The 21,530-nt window shown below is 41.3% G+C and overlaps 2 protein-coding genes across 9 annotated transcripts in view; one reads left to right on the plus strand and one right to left on the minus strand.

The window, feature by feature from the left end:
• Nucleotides 1-18: 18 nt before the first annotated feature.
• Nucleotides 19-19,035, minus strand: eif2b1 (eukaryotic translation initiation factor 2B, subunit 1 alpha). Its single transcript, XM_043692649.1, has 9 exons — nt 18,888-19,035; nt 16,203-16,304; nt 13,321-13,457; nt 10,751-10,867; nt 2,780-2,892; nt 2,076-2,144; nt 1,859-1,934; nt 1,070-1,195; nt 19-189 (listed from the first exon to the last, which is right to left on the minus strand). The coding sequence occupies exons 1-9, from the start codon at nt 19,018-19,020 to the stop codon at nt 34-36; spliced, it is 1,029 nt and encodes a 342-aa protein (XP_043548584.1). The 5' UTR covers nt 19,021-19,035; the 3' UTR covers nt 19-33.
• Nucleotides 18,991-21,530, plus strand: part of gtf2h3 (general transcription factor IIH, polypeptide 3) — a 28,161-nt gene continuing 25,621 nt past the window's right edge. For 6 of the 8 annotated variants that reach the window (XM_043692650.1, XM_043692652.1, XM_043692651.1 and 3 more), the window contains exons 1-2: nt 18,991-19,078; nt 21,354-21,433. In XM_043692650.1, the coding sequence (XP_043548585.1) occupies nt 19,069-19,078; nt 21,354-21,433 (90 nt within the window). In that variant the 5' untranslated portion in view covers nt 18,991-19,068. Of the gene's footprint in view, nt 19,079-21,348; nt 21,434-21,530 lie in introns of those variants that run through there. The other 2 variants (XM_043692657.1, XM_043692654.1) reach the window with 2 other exon arrangements.

Below are 21,530 nucleotides of genomic sequence, written 5' to 3' on the forward strand. Positions count from 1 at the left end.
TGCTGTGCAGTTTAAAAAGTCCACAGTCTTAAATTACAAGTATAATTTAATTAATTCATCACTAACAGCAGATGGTGTGAGAACCCCAAGATCGGTGAACAAAAGTGTAATGAACGACGGTGGGGTGTAATCCACTGTGGGATGCTCAGCTGCAAGATTCTTCACTGATTTCAATGTGTCTGCCTTGTACTGTTTGAAATAAAAACAAAAAATTAATATGTTATAATCACTTCGATCACAGCAGAAGGTCACTCAGCTCTTTGCTTGGACAATTTAAAGCAAATGAATATAAAATGTGCAAGAGGGAAATTAAGAAAGTAAAAGGGGAAAAGAAAGGAAAATCAAGTTATTTTACAAGTACATTAAGGATAAAACAGTAACAAGGAAAAGAGTTGTTTCCCTTGGAGCAGAGAGGACTGATGGAGGACATGAATGAGTTGTATAAAATTGAGGGCATAAATAGTGTAGACAGGAAGGAACATTGATGGAGGGATCTGTGACTACGGGATAGGAGGTTTAGAAGAATCCGAGGAAAATCTTTCAGCCCCAGAGAGTGGTGGGAATCTGGAACTCTCTAAGGTTGGTAGAAGCAGAGGCCCTTATAATGTTTTAAGTATTTTGATATACACCTGCAATGCCAAGCCCCACACAGCTACGGGCCAAGTGCTAGAAAATGGGATGAGAACAGTTATGTGGTTATATTTGACCGATGCAGACGCAGCAGGCCAAAGGACCTTTTCCTGTGTTGTAGATCTCTGTGGCTAAATCCTATTCCTCATTGCCCTGTATTTCTGCTGAGAAGATAACTAGATACATCATGAATCACTTGCTAGTACAGAACTTGAGTATTGTAGGGAAAAAATGGGACACATTTTGTCAATGTTTTTTTACAAAATGCTTTAACAAAACATGTCTATTTCAGGAATACACAATTTTAATACAATGAGTCGGCCCCAATTTGACAGACTTGTAGGTTCATGACTAACTATAATCTAGTCTTCTCAAGATTTACACTCATTAAAGCAAGAGGAACTTCAATTTACACAAATGCCGAGTTTGGTTTTCTCACCTTAAATCGATCAGGAACATCTTCCTGATTAAGGGGATAAAGGCGGACAAATTTGAAACTCTCTGCCACCACGTAGAAAGGTTTATTGTGTGATTTTGCACACACAGCCATTTGGTAAGTTCCAATCTGAAAGGAAAAAACAATGTTATTCACTCTGATGGCAATGGTGAGAATTGCAAAGAAGGAATTAAACCTCTGACAACTTTACTGTGCAGAAATGTTTGCACCTATAAAGCACTGATCAGCAAGATCTCAAACTTGTAATTTGACATTTGGAGCTTGTCATTTTCAGAAACATTCTGAAACATATCACTGCAGCAAACACTTCACAAAGGGACTTAGTGATTTCAAATAGCAGATTCACATGTAAATAATGGATGTACTTTTGAGATGTGCATGTATGCTGAAAATGTGTTGCTGGAAAAGCGCAGCAGGTCAGGCAGCATCCAAGGAGCAGGAGAATCGACGTTTCGGGCATGAGCCCTGAAGAAGGGCTCATGCCCGAAACGTTGATTCTCCTGTTCCTTGGATGCTGCCTGACCTGCTGCACTTTTCCAGCAACACATTTTCAGCTCTGATCTCCAGCATCTGCAGTCCTCACTTTCTCCTAGACGTGCATGTATGGGCTTGTTTTGCACAAGTAACTTGCTGTCCACTGCGAATGGTCAACAGGACGTATTGTTTGAGAGGGCTTAGAACTAGAGTAAAAGAATTTGTACTGCACCAAATTCAGGATGTCCCAAAGCACCTCCCAGCCAATTAAGTGAACGGACAGGACCAAACTGTTACCTTGTTAATGATGCCTCCACTTTCCACCACCCCTTCAGCACCAACCAGCAGCAGATCCACTTTCTCCATAATGTACCTGCAAAGGGAAAAATCTCTGTGATTGCTGCCGCATTATCACTAATCATCTCATCAGTTATGTTAGTAATACATTTAACACAGCATAAATAACATTACCACATCTGGTACAAACTAGCAAAAACAATGTTCTTTATCATACCCCACTGAAGCATCCAGGATCACTGTTACAGGAATGTTCAGCTTCTGCAGCTTTTCTGCACTTTTCAGTCTGTAACGCAAATAGCAAAACTGATTGACTGCACACAACAAGAAACATTTTATATAAAAGCCCACAAAGCTGCTGAAGTGGAAACTTTTAATGTTCAATGCTGGGCAATGACTTAATAAACAAATTCTACAGAGCCCATTAGTGGCTAAGGCTTTGATGTTGACATGGAAAAATCAATAGTAAACTCTATGCCAGAACAAAATTCCTGATAACTGAGCAGCAAGTGATGCACAATGAAGGACTTCTAAAAACAGATGAATTTACGTCCAGGACAAGGTGGTCCAGGCAAGAATCACAGTCAAGTGCAGTGGGGTAAGAACGCAACACAATGTAACATTCAAAATATTGGCAATCGCAAGGGAATTCGAGCAGAGCTGTTGATAACAGTCAATATCTTTGCTGAGCAAAATGTAGAAATCTCCAACTAATTTGTCATATGGGTACCATACAAAGCTAACATTGCCCCTGTTAACACAGTTTTTTCATGGCACTAACTGAGCAGAGATGTTGTTAGTCAACTGTATGGTACAGGCAGAATTGTTCAATGAGAGTATTGTACTTCTGGAGCAGATACTGCACAGGAGTTTCTCTGAGTGACTAGTATAAGAAGCCCACACTCCACATGTTTTACTTACCCTGCTAAATCAGGTTGTGATTCTGTGATATAAACAGTAAAGCGTTTCTTGGCTTCAGCTGCTCTCTCCAACACTCGCAGCACAACTCGTGAGGAAGAATGAGTTAATATTTTCTGTTAAAGAGATTAAAATTGTAAAAGAATATGGATTGAAGTGCAGAGCATACTCATTCTATATACCATATGCCAAACACTAGGCTTTAATTGTCAAATTATTCCTCATTTAAACGTGTACTTTAATGAAAAGTAACAAATGCAGCAAAAGATTACTTCAGAGAGGGGCAAGCATCTCAGGACATCTTCAAATCAACAGGACATTCAGCCTTCCACCTCCATATTATGTTTCAGTTTCCATGGTAGAGAAAGAGATCAAAATACCATAGAGACCATGGATGTTAAGCTAAATCAGGAGGAGGAACCTAGTGGATTTCATACAAGTTTTTAAAAAAAGAAAATAGTTGGACTTGGAGTAGGTAAGTCTGCAAGAACTGATGTTTATCAATGCAAAGTATTAAAAGGTGAGAAAAGCACAGCCATAATTTTAAGAAATGCTTCAGAATTGGGAATTGATCACATGGGTCAGAAAACTGCTGCTCTATTAATTGAGAGAAACAGAAAGATATCAGAAACTGAAGGATGTCAGTTTAATGCTAATGGTGGAGAAGTTACATGAATCCATCAAATAAGAAACCTTGATATTAATCTGTCCCATCAATGAATGGCCTTTTTCTGTAGTATCCATCTATCATTTGGAAAGAAAGGCCAGACAATTGAGCAAATTCAAATCAATACAAAGATATTTATAGCAACTGCTTTGGTCATATCATTTCATATTGATAACTAACAAAAGAGTTATTGCTGGATCTAGTGGGACTGAAGAATGACATGGACCAAGTGTCTGAGGGAACACTGAGGTAAGAGTGATTATCGTATTATAAGATTCAGATAGAACAGCAATAAACAATTTGAAGTAGAACCTCTAAACTGGAAGAGGTCTAAATTCAATGGGATGAGAAGGGATCTAGTCAAAGGCTGACAAGAAAAATAAGAGAACAATGGGTGATCTTCAAGGAGGAGATGTTCCAGATACAGGCTTTCTACAGTCCAATAAGAGTGACTGAAGAAGAGACGACCCAGGAAAACCCAGCAGAGAATCTACAGAGAAGAATCTATAAAGCTGACTGGTTTTAAAATGTGATTTTTTTTTGTAAATCTTAATCAAGGTTTTTTAAAAATCGGACCAGTATTGTGGAGTGGAACGTAAAAGATAGGTTTAAGAGAAAGGAGTTGTAAATGGTGGTTTCAATGTTCTCTGTTGGACTTAAAGAATAAAATTGTTAATTTTTACTTCAATTAGTGAAATCTGGGACAGTTCTTTGCCTCTCAAAATTTAACAGATTACGGCGCAAGGTGTGTCGGCTTTAAATTAGCAGAGGGGGCTTACCCTGTGTCATAACAGCTTCGGAGCTCTCGTCCACTTAGACAGATCTAGTCTGAGATTTGGACAGATTTGAATAGATTTAGGGTATGAAAGAAAAGCCCAATGGATTTAAACAATTGCTTGTTAGTGTCCTATATCTTTAAATAAACGTAGATGAGACAATTTGTTTAACTTCAGTGACTTGTGGTTGGTTAAATTAAAAGTGAGAGAAATGGCTCTTAAAATTGCTAAAGAGGTTCTAGGGTTTGAAGATGATTCCCAAATTTGCCAAGAAAGTTTAGAAAGAAAAGACCATACTCTTAGAATCAGTAAAGAGGTTAGGATTGGATTTAACCAAGGACAAAAGTAAAGCTGAAATTGTAAAGGAATTACTCAAACATTTAGGTGTGTCAGAGAAACAGACAAGTGCAGTAGAGTTAGAAAAACTTAAATTAAAATTGAAGAAAATGGAGTTAGAAGATAAACAAAGGGAGAGAGAAAAAGAGAGAGAGAATTTGAACTTGAGAAGTTGCAACTTAGCAAAATCAAGTTAGCAGGATGGAGATTAAAAGAGAAGGTAGTGATCTATGCAAATATGTCAAAACTCTGCCACATTTTGACGAGAAAAGTGTCGATGCCTTCTTTATTTCATTTGAAAAATTGGTTAGGCAGATGGCATGGTCCAAGGTTTAAAGGGTAATACTAGTTCAGACTAAACTGGTAGACAGAGCTAGTGAGATATTTGCCATGCTGTCAGATGAGGGGGTCAAGAGATTAGGAAGAGGTCAAACAGGCTATTTTAAATGCTTATGAATTCAGAACAGAAGCATATAGACAGCTGTTCAGAAACATAAAGGAACCAGGTCAGACTTGTGTTGAGTTCCAAAAGAATTAAATGGAGTCATTTTGATAGATGGGTTAAAGATGGATAAGACCTACGAGGCTCTAAGAGATTATTCTGCCGTAGGAGTTAAAAAACTCACTTCCAGAGATGATAAGAATTCATGTGGAGGAACAGAAAGTTCAGGAAGTGAGAAAGGCAGCAGACTTATCAGATGAATACATGTTGGTGCATAAGACAAGCTTCCAGCCAGAATTTCGTCCTGTGAGGGGTACGAAACAATGAGTAGAGAACACTGGTAGATGTTTACCACAGGTTAACAAAGAAGCCCAAGAGGGTGGAAAGGAGGTGAAAGGCCTCAGGTGTTTCCACAGTGGTAAAGTGGGACATGTAAACTCACAGTGCTGGTCGTTAAAGAAAGGCACTGTGGGAAAAGATGTGGTAAAAGAAGCTAATCAATGGCATTTGTGAAGGTAGTAAAGGAAACCCCAAGAAGAGCCGAGAAGCTGCAGGAGTGCACAGCCTGGACAGGGGCTGGGTATGGAGTTAGTGCCTGATCTCTATAAAGAATTCACCTCTGTGGTTAAAATTAGTCAAAGGACAGAGGGAGAAGGACAAGAAGTCATAATTTTGAGAGATACAGGATCTAACCAGTCTCTAATAGTAGGAGATGAGCGAATTTGCACTCTTTCTGATCTGTTACCTGAGAGTGTGGTAATTTGTGGGATAGAATGACAGAAATTTAGCGTTCCCCTATGTAAGATCAGGTTGGAGTGCCAACTCAAGACTGGAGAAGTAATAGTGTCAGTTCCAGGAATCCAGTTTATTCTTGGGAATGATTTCGCAGGGTCCAAAATGGGAGTGACACCCTTGTTGTGGAAAAGTCCAAGGAAGACCAAGAAACTGAAGAGTTAAATGAAAAATATCTGGTATTTCTCAGACTGTGCAATAACAAGATCCCACTATCATAAGCCACAGCACGAAGCAAAAACTAAAGAGAAAGATGAAGGAGTTGAGGTTGACACCCTGTTTGAAGTAATGGTGCAGGGAAAACCTGAACAGGCAGAGGGTCAGACAGAAGTGTTTAGTCCTGAAGGGCTAAGGAACTTGCAACAGAAAGACAAGACGATAAAAGATATATATGTGGATGTGTGCTCCGAAAAGGAGACAGAGAATATTCTGGAGGGTTATTATCTGAAAGATAGAATGCTAAGATGGAAATGGAGACCACGGCAGGTTAGTGCAGAGGAGAAATGGGCCGAAGTGCACCAGATTGTGTTGCCGGTAGCATACAGACAGGAAGTGTTATGGGTAGCACATGAATTACCTGTAGGAGGTCACCAAGGGGAAAGAATGACTCAGGCTAAGATACAAAAACGTTTTTAACTGGCCTGTAATGCACAAAGATGTGGTTAACTTTGCCATACGTGTCATACATGCCAAATGATAGATAAGCCACAGGCGGCAATAAAACCAACACCTTTGTTGCCAATTCCCACATTTGCAGAACTTTTCACGTAGGTTATAATTGATTGTGTAGGTCCCCTCCAGAGAACTACAAGAGAGAAAGAACTGGAGAAACAGGTGTTAGTTACTGCCCCACAGTGAGGAATCAAATCCAGATGTTGTGGATTTTAATGTGCCTCAAAATATGTTAAAAAATGATGAAGTCCTTGAGGAGTGGGATAGTTTAGTAAACTATCTGTCTCAGGAGTAAAAAACACAGTTGAAAGGTTTATTACTGTAGTATGAAGACATAGGTAGGAATCAGAATTTCCATGAGCAACCTTGGAGAAAGAGGTGCTTGGATTCTGGGACTAAGCAGATTCTATCAGAAGTTTGTTCCAAACTTCAGTAGTGTAGTGGCACCAATAACCAATTTGCTGAAGAAGAACACAAAGTTTTGGTGGACAGACAATGCCAGGAGGCACTCAACCATTTAAAAGCAATATTAACCACCGCACCAATTTTAGCTGCAACAAACTTCTTGAAACCTTTCAAAGTTGCCATTGATGTTAGTGACATAGGGGTTGGAGCTGTACTGCTAAAGGAAGATGATGATGGGATTGAACTGTCAATTGGTTACTTTACAAAGAAACTCAACAGCCACCAGAAGAAATAGTCCACAATCGAAAAAGACTATGGAGTTTGGTACTGGCCTTACAACATTTTAATGTATCACGAACAATGTATCGGAAACAGTTGTGTGCACAGATCACAATGCGCTTACATTCTTGGAATGCTTTAAAGACAATAATATGAAACTATTTTGTTGGAGTCTTATGTTACAGACTTTTAATTTATAAATCCTACATGATGCGGGTCATAAGAATGTAATTTCAGATGCGTTATCACGGATTTAACTGATAAAGTATAGATCAGATTGGTATCTATTCAATGTTTATATATATGTGGGAAGATGTTAATATGAACTTAGATTAATGTTATATGTATGTCATGATAATGTGATTAAGGAGTAGAAAAAAATGAAACCATTTTTTCATTATGATGGTTCATTTTTTCTTAAGGGGATAGTGTTATGAAGATATAGGTGTGTATTATACCTTTAAGAGAGAGAGGAAGCTGGCAAGGACTGACTGAAAGTGCTCAACAATGTAAAAATATAACACTTGGATGAAAGAAATATAAGGGGTGCATTGCCATGGAACAAAAACAAATTCAAATTCTGCCAATCAGTTTAAATTATGCCCCAGATATCGACAAAGCTGACTGATTTTGAAACGTGATGTTTTTTGTATATCTTAATCAGGGTTTTTTTAAAATCGGACTAGTATTGTGGAGTGGGAGGTACAAGATAGGTTTAAGAGAAAGGAGTTGTAAATAGTGGTCTTCATGTTCTCTCTTGGATTTAAAGAATGAAAGTGTTAATCTTCACTTTAAACAGTGAAATCTGGGATTGTTCTTTGCCTTTCAAATTTAACAGATTACGGCGTGAGGTAAGCCTCTCTGTGTCGGGTTTAAATTAGCAGAGGTTTACTCTGTATTGTAACAATAGTGAAAATGATAAATTTTCTTTTAAAATCAAAGCGAGAATCAGGCCAAATACACAAAGTTGAGAAGAGGAAATGAAAACAACACTTGCAAAGAGACAATATGCGAATAGCTATTAGATGGAAACTCCAAAATTTTCTACTGCATGTAAATAGCAAAGAGGAAGTAAAAGGTAGCGTGAGGCCTCAAATAGATGAAGAGGCTCATTGAGTAGGATCGTCAGTGTCAATATGTCTTTAAAAAGAAAAGGAGAAAATAATAAGTAATGGTAAATGGAGGATGATGGACAGTGGTGCTCCCCAAGAGTCAGTGCTGGATCCAATGCTTTTTGGATAGGCAGGTATTGTTCAGAAATAATCATCACTAAGATTTGAGGCAAATAAACAGCAGATTATCTTTAATTCAGAAAACGGGACAGAGTATTTTGGCACAGGGATAGGGAGTAGCAAAATAAAAACCTCATGGCAAATGTCTAAAGAGTACGAAGGGATATTAGGGTGGAGAGGTATGCAGTTCACATGCATCAATCTTTGAAGGAGAGCAAGTAATGAGAAAACCATACAAGGTTATGGGCATCATAAATAAGTAGAGCTATTCAGCACAAAAGCAAGGACATTTGACTGAACCTTTATGAGGTTCTAGTCAGTCTAGTCAGAGTTCTGTGCCCATTTTTGTCAGCACAAACCAAGGAAGGATTTAAGGGTTCTTGAGAAAGTGTAGAGGACACTTACCAGAACGGTTCCAGGCATGAGAGATTTTAGCTGTAAGGTTAGACTGAAATAAGCTAGGGTTGTTCTCCTCAGAGCTGTGATGTAAACTGTGGGATTTACTTTCATAATTTTTAAAATATTTGTGGTGAGTTTAGGTTTGGTTTTTGAGTTAGTACCCAGTGGATTTTTCTGTGTGTCTCAAGTTAGGAGTTAACTTATCAGTATTTCTGTAACCACGGTGATTTCTTTTTAAACGAAGCCTGGCAATAGAGTGAATGTGTTTTGTGCCCTAATGCACTTTTGTTCATTTTACAATAATTGTGAGCCAGCAGGGTAAATAATGGGGCCTCAAACATTCGTTAGAGAATTCTGTAATCTGGGGTTTCTTTTAAGCTCAAGGGAAATGCCCATAACAGAGAGAGACACTCTGTAGTGATTTCATTCCTGTGACGACATTGAAACAGGGTCGCTGTTTAGAGCAGTGTACCTGCGAAAATAAGGATTTGGTGAGTTAGTCCTCAGAATGGCATCAGTGCTGGTTTTAGAACAATTAAAGATCCAGGACTGGTTGCATAAGCTAATTGCAGCAAAGTTCAAGTTTACGATAGCTCCAGAAAAAAGCCATCATATTTCAAATCCCGAGTGACTTAAAACTACTGAGGTGTTAGATACAGGGACTCTGGCGTAAGTATTGTGTATGTGGTGTTTTGAAGATAACATGCTGATGTTTCAGCAAGAGAGCTCTTGGTAAAAACCAAAACAAAGTTATGATTTATGAAGCCAGGTTGCTATCCAAGACTTGACTTGTCTGGTGTAACAAAAAGCTGTGTTCATAACAAAGCAAAGAAAATTGAAAAAAGATTTAATAGAAGCATACAAGAAAATTAAGACAGGTTTAGACAAGGCAGACAATAAAGAAATTTCCATCACAATGTTACAAGGACGAGTGTACACAAATTTAAAGCTCAGGGCATGAGAACCAGGGATAGATGTGGGAAGAATTTTTTTGCAGCAAGTGTGAACAACCTGGAACTCTCTGCCTGTGTGGCTGGTGGAAGCAGCGTCAATCAATGATTTGAAATGGAAATTTGAGGGATATAATCTTAAAGGATTACAGAGCTACAGCAGGACAAAACTGAACTGACTCCGTTGCTCTGCTGAGAGCCAGCATGGATACATGGGTCAAATCGGTTTGTCTTGTGCTGAAGTGACTGTGTTGAGCTCAAGCAAGGCACATCAAACCAGGTGAACTGGGAGGAATTCGAGTAGAGTCAGAGAGTCATACAGCATGGAAAAGCAGACCCTTCGGTCCAATTCATTCACACCAACCAAGGTTCCCAAACTAAACTAGTCTCACTTGCCTGCATTTGGTTCGTATCCCGCTAAACCTTTCTTATCTTTGTAAACGTCTTTTAAATGTTGTAACTGTACCTCATCTGAAACTTCCTCTAGCAGTTCATTCCACATATAAACAACCCTGTGTGTGAAAAGGTTACCCTCAATTCCCTTTTAAATTTTTCTCCTCTCACCTTAAAATTATGCCCTCTTGTTCTAAGCTCCCCAAACTTAGGGAAAGCACCTTTGCTATTCATCTTATCTATGGCCCTCATGATTTTACAAACCTCTATAAGGTCATTCCTCAAACTCCTAAGCTCTAGTGAAAAAAGTCCGAAGTTATTGACTCTATCCTATAACTCAAACTCTCCAGTAACATTCTTGTAAATATTTTCTGCACCCTCTCCAATTTAATAATATCCTTCCTACAGCAAGGCGACCAGAACTGTACACAGCATTCCAAAAGTGGCCTCACCAAAGTCCTGTACAACTGCATCATGACATCCCAATTCCTACGCTCAATGATCTGATCAATTAAAGCAAGTGTGCTAAACACCTTCTTTACTACTGTCTCCCCGTGACACAACTTTCAATTAGCTATGTAGGTCTTATTCCCTGCAACACAGATCATCATCAGGCTGATTCAGTACTTACAGCTCCATCTTTTATAAATACGTGACATAGATTTGCAATCTTATTCCTCGAGACAGATATCTTCTCCAAGTAAAGCTCTCCTCTGTCTATCATTGTCTTTTTGCATTTTGAAAAATCCTGCAATAACAAAGTAATATTAGGTCAAACTCCGAGATACTAAAGAATAAAAGAAAAACTGGAAATCTCAAAAATATCCAAAATTAATCTTGAAACATTGCACACATTAGAATTCTATGTATCCTTCCCTGAAGTGGGAATTAGGTCAGGAATGAGACCAGGGAATTTTTTAAAATACGTATTCATGTACAGGATGTGGGCATCACTGGTTGGGCCTGCATTCTCTGCTCATCGCTAACTGCCCTCTGGGCAGTTAAGAGTCAATTGGAGATGTTGTGGGTCTAGAGTCACATGGAAGCTAGACCTGGTAAAGATGGCAGTTTCCTTCCCTAAAGGATATTAGTGAACCAAATGGATTTGTCTGACAACTGACAATGGATTCATGGCCATTATTAGACTCTTAACTCCAGATTTTTATTGAATTCAAATTCTACCATCTGCCATGGCAGGATTCAAACTCAGGTCCCCAGGACTTAACCTGGGTCTCGGGGTTAACATTTCAGCGATAATACCTTAAAAACGGGAACAGGTGATGGGGGCTCATCCAGGATATGAACCCAGGACTTCTCCCATCTTTGTCACATATAACCCCAAACCCGAGACCCACGAGCCATAGCCCTGAAACTTAATTCAGCTCCATTTTAAGGTTAGGCATTCTGTCCTTATTTTTATACTTTTATTCTAAATTTATATGTTTGCATCTATAATGTAAACTGTTTGTGAAAACTTCTCATGTTGCAATGGCATCCTTAGCTCCTAAAGCAGCACCACAACATCTCCAGTAGAAGAGGTCTGGAATTACACTGTCACATTTTTAATCACAAATGTGGATAGGGAATTTATAACAAAAAGAAATTGACAGGAAACGTCAAAACAAGACTTTAAACTGATTGGTTGGCATAAAAACAGATATCCGCATAAGCTGAAACACACTTAGAACAAATACTATTTCATAAGTCACTGCACAAAGAGAGTTCTCAGAACTCAGTTGAGATGGAGTTTTGTAACTCCTGCCAAGTTGTACTTCATTGAACTCCGTTTCTGTGGATCCATGGCTGGAAAGACCTTTAGAAATTCCATATCCAGGAATCCACATCACTCACTGATGATCATAATCAAAAGAGCTCAGATCAGGGGAACAATCACGACACAAAAAACAACTGCTACAGGCAAATAAAGGAGTTTTTATATAGGATTGCAGGATCTACTGAGAGTACGCAATACTACACATTTATCAAAATTAACATAAGGTTCAGCTGTTGTTGCCACATACTGTGAACCACACTTAGTGGTATGAACTGCCATATGCACACTCCCAACCTCCCTTTCCATCAGCACCACGTCACGCTGTCTCAGAGGGTCCTGCCCTCCAGTTCCACTTCATTCTCCAGCTTGTTTGATGTTCTAAAAAGAAATGTTTATCTTCATTTCAAACATTAAGGAACACAAGTTGGAACAACTCAGAGATACCCACACCTCTCTGGAACCTTCCTCCTCTCCCCTTGCTCTGACTCCATCTTTTTCCTGATCCCACTACTTATCAGATATTTACTATCTCCTCTGACTTTCTTCTCTCTGATGTTGAACCTTCTGTACTCAGCAAAGGTCTTAGCTTTATGTCCCCACGTCAATGAATCTCGGGCTAGACATGACATTGAACTTCCATCACCTTCGCCTCAGTGCCCATTTCTTTGGATACAAGTCCTCTCCCCAATCCACAGATCCCTTCACCCACCTCCAACACTGCCCCTCCACTTGGACACTTCCCTCTGATCTTTTACCTGCACTTGATTTCTTTATTAAGAACTGATGACATGACATCTGTCACATTTCCCATTTGAATTAATCTCCCTCTAAACTGACTGCATTTCTGTGCTCTCAGATACAATCCTGACTTTGTCATTAAACCTACCAACAAGGGTTGCACTGTTACTGTCCGGCAATCTGACCTCTACATTGCAGAGGCTGAGCGCCAGCTCTCTGACACCATCTGGGTGTGTCTGAACCAAAAGCTACAATTTAGAGCACCTATAATCTACATTGTCACCTCGAGTATACTTAGCTAACAGTGTGGGTTCAATTCCCATCACCGACTGAGGTTACCATAAAGGACTCTCTTCAAACTCTCCTCTTGCCTGAGGCTCACAGGTTAAACCACCACTCATCTCTCTCCATGGTCCATTAGGACTAGGGCAACTTTACCTTAATGCTTACTGAAAAAAGCTACATTTTATATAGCATCTTAGCAAATAAAGCAGCACAAGCCTCTTCATAGGACCGATACCTGACACCAAGTCACGTAAAGAGATATAGGACAGGTGACCAAAATCATGAACAAGGAGGTAATTCAGAGGCATGCATTATTGCAGCAGATACAACAGAGGTGAAAAGAGCAAATTCAAGAGCTTACTTTTAAAAATATATAACATGGGTTTCACACACCCAGTACATACCGGGTGCTCCAAGGATGTGAGACTGATAAAACGAAGGAAAAGTTCACCACCTGAAGACACTGCCACTGAAGAATCTACACTGGTCAGGGTTTTTATAGCTGCCTTCAGATTCTCTCTCAGACCCTGAATGGTTTCACCTAATTCCAGAAAACAAACAAAATTGACTGCTTACAGCTCATGGAGAGTGGAAAACAATGCTATTAGTTTAGACATCAACATGTGTTTTACCAGATTTCCAAGGTATTGCATGAGCCACGTTACAGCATATAACATAGAGAAAGTATATTCCTGTCAGGGTGAAAGGAAAGACTGGTAGGTATAGGGAATGCTGGATGACTAAAGAAATTGAAGGTTTGGTTAAGAAAAAGAAGGAAGCATATGTAAGATATAGACAGGATAGATCGAGTGAATCCTTAGAAGAGTATAAAGGAAGTAAAAGTATACTTAAGAGGGAAATCAGGAGAGCAAAAAGGGGACATGATTTAGCTCTGGCAAATAGAATTAAGGAGAATCCAAAGAGCTTTTACAAATACATTAAGAACAAAAGGGTAACTAGGGAGAGAATAGGGCCCCTCAAAGATCAGCAAGGCGGCCTTTGTGTGGAGCCGCAGAAAATGGGGGAGATAATAAATGAGTATTTTGCACCAGTATTTACTGTGGAAAAGGATATGGAAGATATAGACTGTAAGGAAATTTAGATTACTTACAGTGTGTAAACAGGCCCTACGGCCCAATAAGTCCACACCGACCCTCTGAAGAGCAACTCACCCAGACCCATTCCCCTATGTTTACCCCTTCACCTAACACTATGGGCAATTTAGAATGGCCAATTCACCTAACATGCACATTTTTGGACTGTGGGAGGAAACCCACGCAGACACGGAGAGAATGTGCAAACTCCACACAGACAGTTGTCTGAGGCGGAAATTGAACTCGGGTCTCTGGCGCTGCGAGGCAGCAGTGCTAACCACTGTGCCGCCCGATAGATGGTGACATCTTGCAGAATGTCCATATGACAGAGGAGAAAGTGCTGGATTTCTTGAAACGGGTAAAGGTGGATAAATCCCCAGGACCTGATCAGGTGTACCCGAGAACTCTGTGGGAAGCTAGTGAAGTGATTGCTGGGCCTCTTGCTGAGATATTTGTATCATCGATAGTCACAGGTGAGGTGCCGGACGACTGGAGGTTGGCAAACGTGGTGCCACTGTTTAAGAAGGGTGGTAAGGACAAGCCAGGGAACTATAGACCAGTGAGCCTGACGTCGGTGGTGGGCAAGTTGTTGGAGGGATTCCTGAGGGACAGAATGTGCATGTATTTGGAAAGGCAAGGACTGATTAGGGATAGTCAACAAGGCTTTATGTGTGGTAAATCATGTCTCACAAACTTGATTGAGTTTTTGAGGAAGTACTACAGAGGATTGATGATGACAGAGCGGTAGGTGTGATCTATATGGACTTCAGTAAGGCATTCGACAAGGTTCTCCATGGGAGACTGATTAGCAAGGTTAGATCACATGGAATACAGGGAGAACTAGCCATTTGGATACAGAACTGGCTCAAAGGTAGAAGACAGAGGGTAGTGGTGGAGGGTTGTTTTTCAGACTGGAGGCCTGTGACCAGTGGAGTGCCACAAGGTTCGGTGCTGGGTCCTCTACTTTTTGTCATTTACATAAATGATTTGGATGCGAGCATAGGAGGTACAGTTAGTAAGTTTGCAGATGACATCAAAATTGGAGGTGTAGTGGACAGCGAAGAGGGTTACCTCAGATTACAACAGGATCTTGAACAGATGGACCAATGGGCTGAGAAGTGGCAGATGGAATTTAATTCAGATAAATGCGAGGTGCTGCATTTTTGGAAAGCAAATCTTAGCAGAACTTATACACTTAATGGTAAGGTTCTAGGGAGTATTGCTGAACAAAGAGACCTTGGAGTGCAGATTCATAGCTCCTTGAAAGTGGAGTTGCAGGTAGATGGGATAGTGAAGAATGCGTTTGGTATGCTTCCCTTTATTGGTCAGAGTATTGAGTACAGGAGTTGGGAGGTGATGTTGTGGCTGTACAGGACATTGATATTGCATGGAATTCTGGTCTCCTTCCTATCGGAAGGAGACGGGAAAAATGTGCAAACTCCACACAGTCAGTCGCCTGAAGCGGGAATTGAACCTGGGTCTCTGGCACTGTGAGGCAGCAGTGCTAGCCACTGTGCCGCCCACAACCTTATAGAGGTTTACAAAATTATGAGGGGCATAGATAGGGTAAATAGGCAAAATCTTTTCTCTGGGGTCAGGGAGTCCAGAACATCGAGGGCCGAAGGGCCTGTACTGCGCTATAATGTTCTATGTTAACTAGAGGGCATAGGTTTAGGGCGAGAGGGGAAAGATATAAAAGAGACCTACAGGCAACTTTTTCACACAGAGAGTGGTACGTGTATGTACAATTGCAACATTTAAGAGGCATTTGAATGGGTATATAAATAGGAAGGGTTTGGAGGGATATGGGCAGGGTGCTGATAGGTGGGACTAGATTGGGTTGGGATATCTGGTCAGCATGAACGGGTTGGACCGAAGAGTCTGTTTCCATGCTGTACATCTCTATGACTCTATAGAACAGTACAGCACAGTACAGACCCATAGCCCAGAGCAGAAAAGGAAAGTACTCTTTCCAGAATTTTCAGTTCTTAAAAGAAATCCATAGAAACAATTGGAAATGTCAATTCAGTTAAAAAACTGAAAATACTCCTCTAAGTCCTTTTCTACACATAAATCTCAGCATGATTTTAGATCCGTTATATAAAATTTAATATGGTAAGATTGCACAGACTCAACGACCCTGTATGTATGAAAGTTGTTTAAAGTGTTAGAACAATTCTGTTCTCAAGTACCTTTGTCTCTCTTCAAAAACTCCAACAAGGTGCGAATGGCTGCAACAGCTGAAGCAACATCCTCATTCTCTTTCATCTGGATTTTGAAATAGTCCACAAGATCTGCAACAGGCCAGGTACCACTTTTTAAATTCAACTAATTTACCAACATTGTGTTTTATTTTCCCTATGCAGACCATTATTTTTGTCTACTAGGACAGGTTTTCAATCAACAACTTGCATTTACTTTAGTACAATAAAATGTCCCAAACATAGGTACATAAGGAGACCATTCTATCTGGATACAGAATTGGCTGGCCCATAGAAGACAGAGGTTGGTGGTTGATGGAAAATATTCAGTCTGCAGCTTGGTGACCAATGGTGTTCCGCAGGGATCAGTTCTGGGACCTCTGCTCTTTGTGAGTTTTATAAATGACTTGGATGAGGAAATGGAAGGGTGCATTAGTAAGTTTACCGATGACATAAATGTTGGTGGAGTTGTGGATAGTATGAAGGGCTGTTGTAGGTTACAATGAGACATTGACATGATGCAGAACTGGGCTGATAAGTGGCAGATAGAGTGCAACCTGGAGAAGTGTGAAGGCGTTCACTTTGGAAAGTTGAATTTAAATACAGAATACCGGGTTAAAGGCAGGATTCTTGGCAGTGTGGAAGAACGGAAAGATTGTGGAGTCCATGACCATAGATCCCTCAAAGTTGCCACCCAAGTTGATAGGGTTGTTAAGAAGGCAAAGGGCGTGTTGGCTTTCTTTAGCAGGGGGATTGAATTTAAGAGCCGCGAAGTTACGCTGCAGCTCTACAGAACCCTGGTTAGACGACATTTGGAATATTGTGTTCAGTTCTGGTCGCGTCATTGTAGGAAAGATGTGGAAGCTTTAGGAGGGTGCAGAGGAGATTTACCAGCTTGCTGCCTAGATGGGAGGGCATGTCTTATAAAGAAAGGTTGAGGGACCTCGGGCTTTCTCATTGGAGTAAAGAAGGGTGAGGGGTGACTTGATGGAGGTGTACAAGATGTTGAGAGGCACAGATAGAGTGGATAGCCAGAGATATTTTCCCATTAGGGAAATGACTATCATGAGGGGTCATAATTTTAAAGTAATTGGTGGAAGGTTGAGAGGAGATGTCAGAGGTATGTTCTTTACTCAGAGAGTGGAGGATGCGTGGAATGCACTGCCAGCAGTGATTACTCACAGTGTGGAAACAGGCCCTTCGGCCCAACAAGTCCACACCGACCCGCCGAAGCGCAACTCACCCAGACCCATTCTCCACTTCACCTAACACTACAGGCAATTTAGCATGGGCAATTCACCTAACCCGCACATTTTTGATTGTGGGAGGAAACTGGAGCACCCGGAGGAAACCCATGCAGACACGGGGAGAACGTGCAAACTCCACACAGACAGTCGCCTGAGACGGGAATTGAACCCGGGTCTCTGGCGTCGTGAGGCAGCAGTGCTAACCACTATGCCACCCAGTGATAGTAGAGTCAGATACATTAGGGACATTTAAGCGATTCTTGGATAGGCACATGGAAGATAGTACAATGAAGGGTATGTAGGTTAGTCTGATCTTTTAGTAGGATAAAAGATTGGCACAACATTGAGGGCCGAGGGACCTGTACTGTGCTGTATTTTCTACGATTCAATGAGATCAAGGTTCATCTGTGGCCTAACTTCATACACCTGCCCTTGGCTCATTTCCCTTAATACCCTTGCTCACCAAAAATATATCTACCTCAGATTTAAAATTAACAATTGAACCAGCATCAACTGCCATTTGTCAGAGGTTGAATTGGGTTGGATTATATTCACTGGAGTTCAGGTGAATGAGCGATCTTATATAAACCTACAAAATTCTAACAGAACTAGACAGGTTAGATGCAGGAGAAAAGTTCCCAAAGACTGATCGTGTTAGTGTGGTTATGGGGGTGGGCATGGGAAGAGCCCAAAACCAAGAGTCACTGTCTAAGGATACACAGTGGACTATTTAGGATTGAAACGAAGGAGAAATTTCTATACTCCGAGACCGGTGAGCCTGTGGAATTCCCTACCACAGAAAGCAAACTATGTCAAAGCATTGTATGATTTCCAAGAGTTGGATATAGCACATGGCTGAAGGGGTATGGGTAAAAGCAGAAACATGGTACTTCAGTTTGTCAGTCACGATGGAAATAAATGGTGGAACAGTCTTGAAGTGCCAAATGGCCTATTCCTGCTCCAATTTTCTATGTTTCTAGAAATTCATATTGGCTCCTAAAACAGCACCTTCCAAACCCACGGCCACTTCCATCTAGAAGGACAAGGGGCAGTAGATACATGGGAACACCACCCCCTGTAAGTTCCCCCCCAAGCCCCTCCCCATCCTGACTTGGAAGTATATCACCATTCCTTCACTGTCATTGGGTCAGAATCCTGGAATTGCCTCCCTCAGGGATATTGTGAATTCACCCACAGCACATAGAGTGCAGCGGTTCAACAAGGCAGCTCACCCCCACCTCCTCAAGGGGCAACTAGGGATGGGCAATAAACACTGACCCAACTAGTGACACGGGAATCCTGGAGACCGTTCAGCCTGTCAGTCCATGCTGGTAACTAAACTCTATCTCAGTCTCCGGGCATTATTCTGTAATTTCCCGGACAGTGTGGCCTCAATGCCCAGGGTTTACGGATAATCCTGACCAATTACCTTCCTCCTCCATCCTCACAACAGCCCGCGCTCCCGACCAACCGTCAACAGAACTCCGGCTCCGGGGACACCGGACAATCCACTCCCCCGGAACACACTGCCAGCGACAAGCGGGCCGGAGCCACCCGGACATACTTCATCGTTGCACTCGTCAGGGGGGTCGGATTGAGAGCAGAGCGACATGGCGGACGGTGAGGAAGAGGGAGGGTAAATGGAAGGGAGTGTGGAGAGAGGGGAGCGGGTAAAGGGAAGGAATGATGAGAGACAAAAGTGATTGAGGCTGACAGAGTGTACCCTCTCCTATTCTGGTAGTTACAAATTAGAATGACCATGGAGTTATTGACAATTTCCAGTGATCAGTCTTTATCACCAAGTCTACAACAGATGTAGATTTGAAGTGAGATCCCCACCTCATGTAGATTTTTAACTATTTTACCAAATCGAATCGCAAAATGGTCAGTGAAGAAGGTTACCTCAGGTTACAACAGGATCTTGACCAAGTGGGCGAATGGGCTGAGAAGTGGCAGATGGAGTTTAATTCAGATAAATGTGAGGTGCTGCATTTTGAAAAAGCAACTCTTAGCAGATTTATATACTTAATGGTAAGGTCTTAGGGAGTGTTGCTGAACAAAGAGACCTTGGAGTGCAGGTTCGTAGCTCCTTAAAAGTGGAGTCGCAGGTAGATAGGATAGAGAAGAAGGCATTTGGTATGCTTTCCTTTATTGGTCAGAGTATTGAGTACAGGAGTTGGAAGGTCATGTTGTGGCTGTACAGGACATTGGTTAGGCCACTGTTGGAATATGGTGTGCAATTCTGGTCTCCTTCCTATCGGAAAGATGTTGTGAAACTTGACAGAGTTCAGAAAAGATTTACAAGGATGTTGCTGTCAATGTTGGAGGATTTGAGCTATGGGGAGCGGCTGAACAGGCTGGGGCTGTTTTCTCTGGAGCATCGGAGGCTGAGGGGTGACCTTATAGAGGTTTATAAAATCATGAGAGGACATGGATAGGATAAATAGACAAGGTCTTTTCCCCCTGGGGTGGGGAAGTCCAGAACTAGAGGGCATAGGTTTAGGGTGAGAGGGGAAAGATGTAAAAGAGACCTAAGGGGCAACTTTTTAACGCAGAGGCTGGTACGTGTATGGAATGAGCTGCCAGAGGAAGTGGTGAAGGCCAGTACAATTGCAACATTTAGAAGGCATTTGGATGGGTATATGAATAGGAAGGATTTGGAGGGATATGGGCCAGCTGCTGGCAGATGGGACTAGATTGGGTTGGGATATCTGGTCGGCATGGACGGGTTGGACCGAAGGTAAAAACAATGACTGCAGATGCTGGAAACCAGATTCTGGATTAGTGGTGATGGAAGAGCACAGCAGTTCAGTCAGCATTCGAGGAGCAGTAAAATCGACGTTTCGGGCAAAAGCCCTTTATCAGGAATACAGGCAGAGTGCCTGAAGGATGGAGAGATAAGAGAGAGGAGGGTGGGGGTGGGGAGAAAGTAGCATAGAGTACAGTAGGTGAGTGGGGGAGGGGATGAAGGTGATAGTCGGGGGGGAGGGTAGAGTGGATAGGTGGAAAAGAAGATAGGCAGGTAGGACAAGTCATGGGGACAGTGCTTCGGTTGGACCAAAGGGTCTGTTTCCATGCTGTACATCTCTATGACTCTAATATATGCCTTTTTTTACATGAGGATGGGTATGTGAATAGGAAGGGTTTTGAGGGATAGGGACCAAATGCTGGCAAATGGGAGAAGATCAGATTGGGATTTCTGGTCAGAGTGGACAGGTTGGACCGAAGGGTCTGTATATTGCTGTATAACTTATTCTCATCCATAAGAGAACAAGTCATTCAGCATGTATACATACCCTTCAGCCCATTTGTCCGCCCTGGCCAGACATCCCAACCTGATCTTTTCCCATTTGCCAGCATTTGGTCCACATCCCTCTAAACCGTTCCTATTCACATACCCATCCATGTGCCTTTTAAATATTGGAATTTAAATACCAGGCACCACCACTTCCTTTGGCAGCTGGTTCTATATCCTTGCACCACCTTGTGCATGAAAAAGTTACCCCTCTGATCCCTTTTAAATCATTTCCCTCTCCTCTTAAACCTATTGTCTCTTGTTTTGAACTCCCATACCGTGAGGAAAGTGCCTCAGCTATCCGCCTTATCTGTGCCCCTCATGATTCTAAATTGGGCCTGATTCTGTAAGAACAGCTTTTATTTCATAATCTCCCTGTCCAAGCATCATTTTACTCATGATGTATTCAAATTATAGAGCAAGCTTAATGGGTTTGAAGGACCCTTTTCTGCTTCATTATGCATTGGTGTTCACTTCCAACATAGTTGGTATCTCACTGATTGCATTGAAGCTTGTAGATTTTGTTGCATTCGAAGACTTGCAACAATCCAGAGAAACAACAGACATGTGCTCATATTTTCCTTGTATGTTTTCCTGCAGATGGTGATGTTAGTCTGCTCGTTATAGTGGTGGATGTAAATCCTATTTGGTGGGGTCAGCAGATCTTGAAGGAGTCCCAGGTAAGAAGAACACATTGAAGCAAATAATGTTGTTTCATTCAAATGAAAATTAATACATTACTTTCAGAAGGTAAAATTTCAGAATGTAATTTGAGTG

This window comes from Chiloscyllium plagiosum, chromosome 6 (genome assembly GCF_004010195.1).
Source record: "Chiloscyllium plagiosum isolate BGI_BamShark_2017 chromosome 6, ASM401019v2, whole genome shotgun sequence".
Taxonomy (NCBI): Eukaryota; Metazoa; Chordata; class Chondrichthyes; order Orectolobiformes; family Hemiscylliidae; genus Chiloscyllium; species Chiloscyllium plagiosum.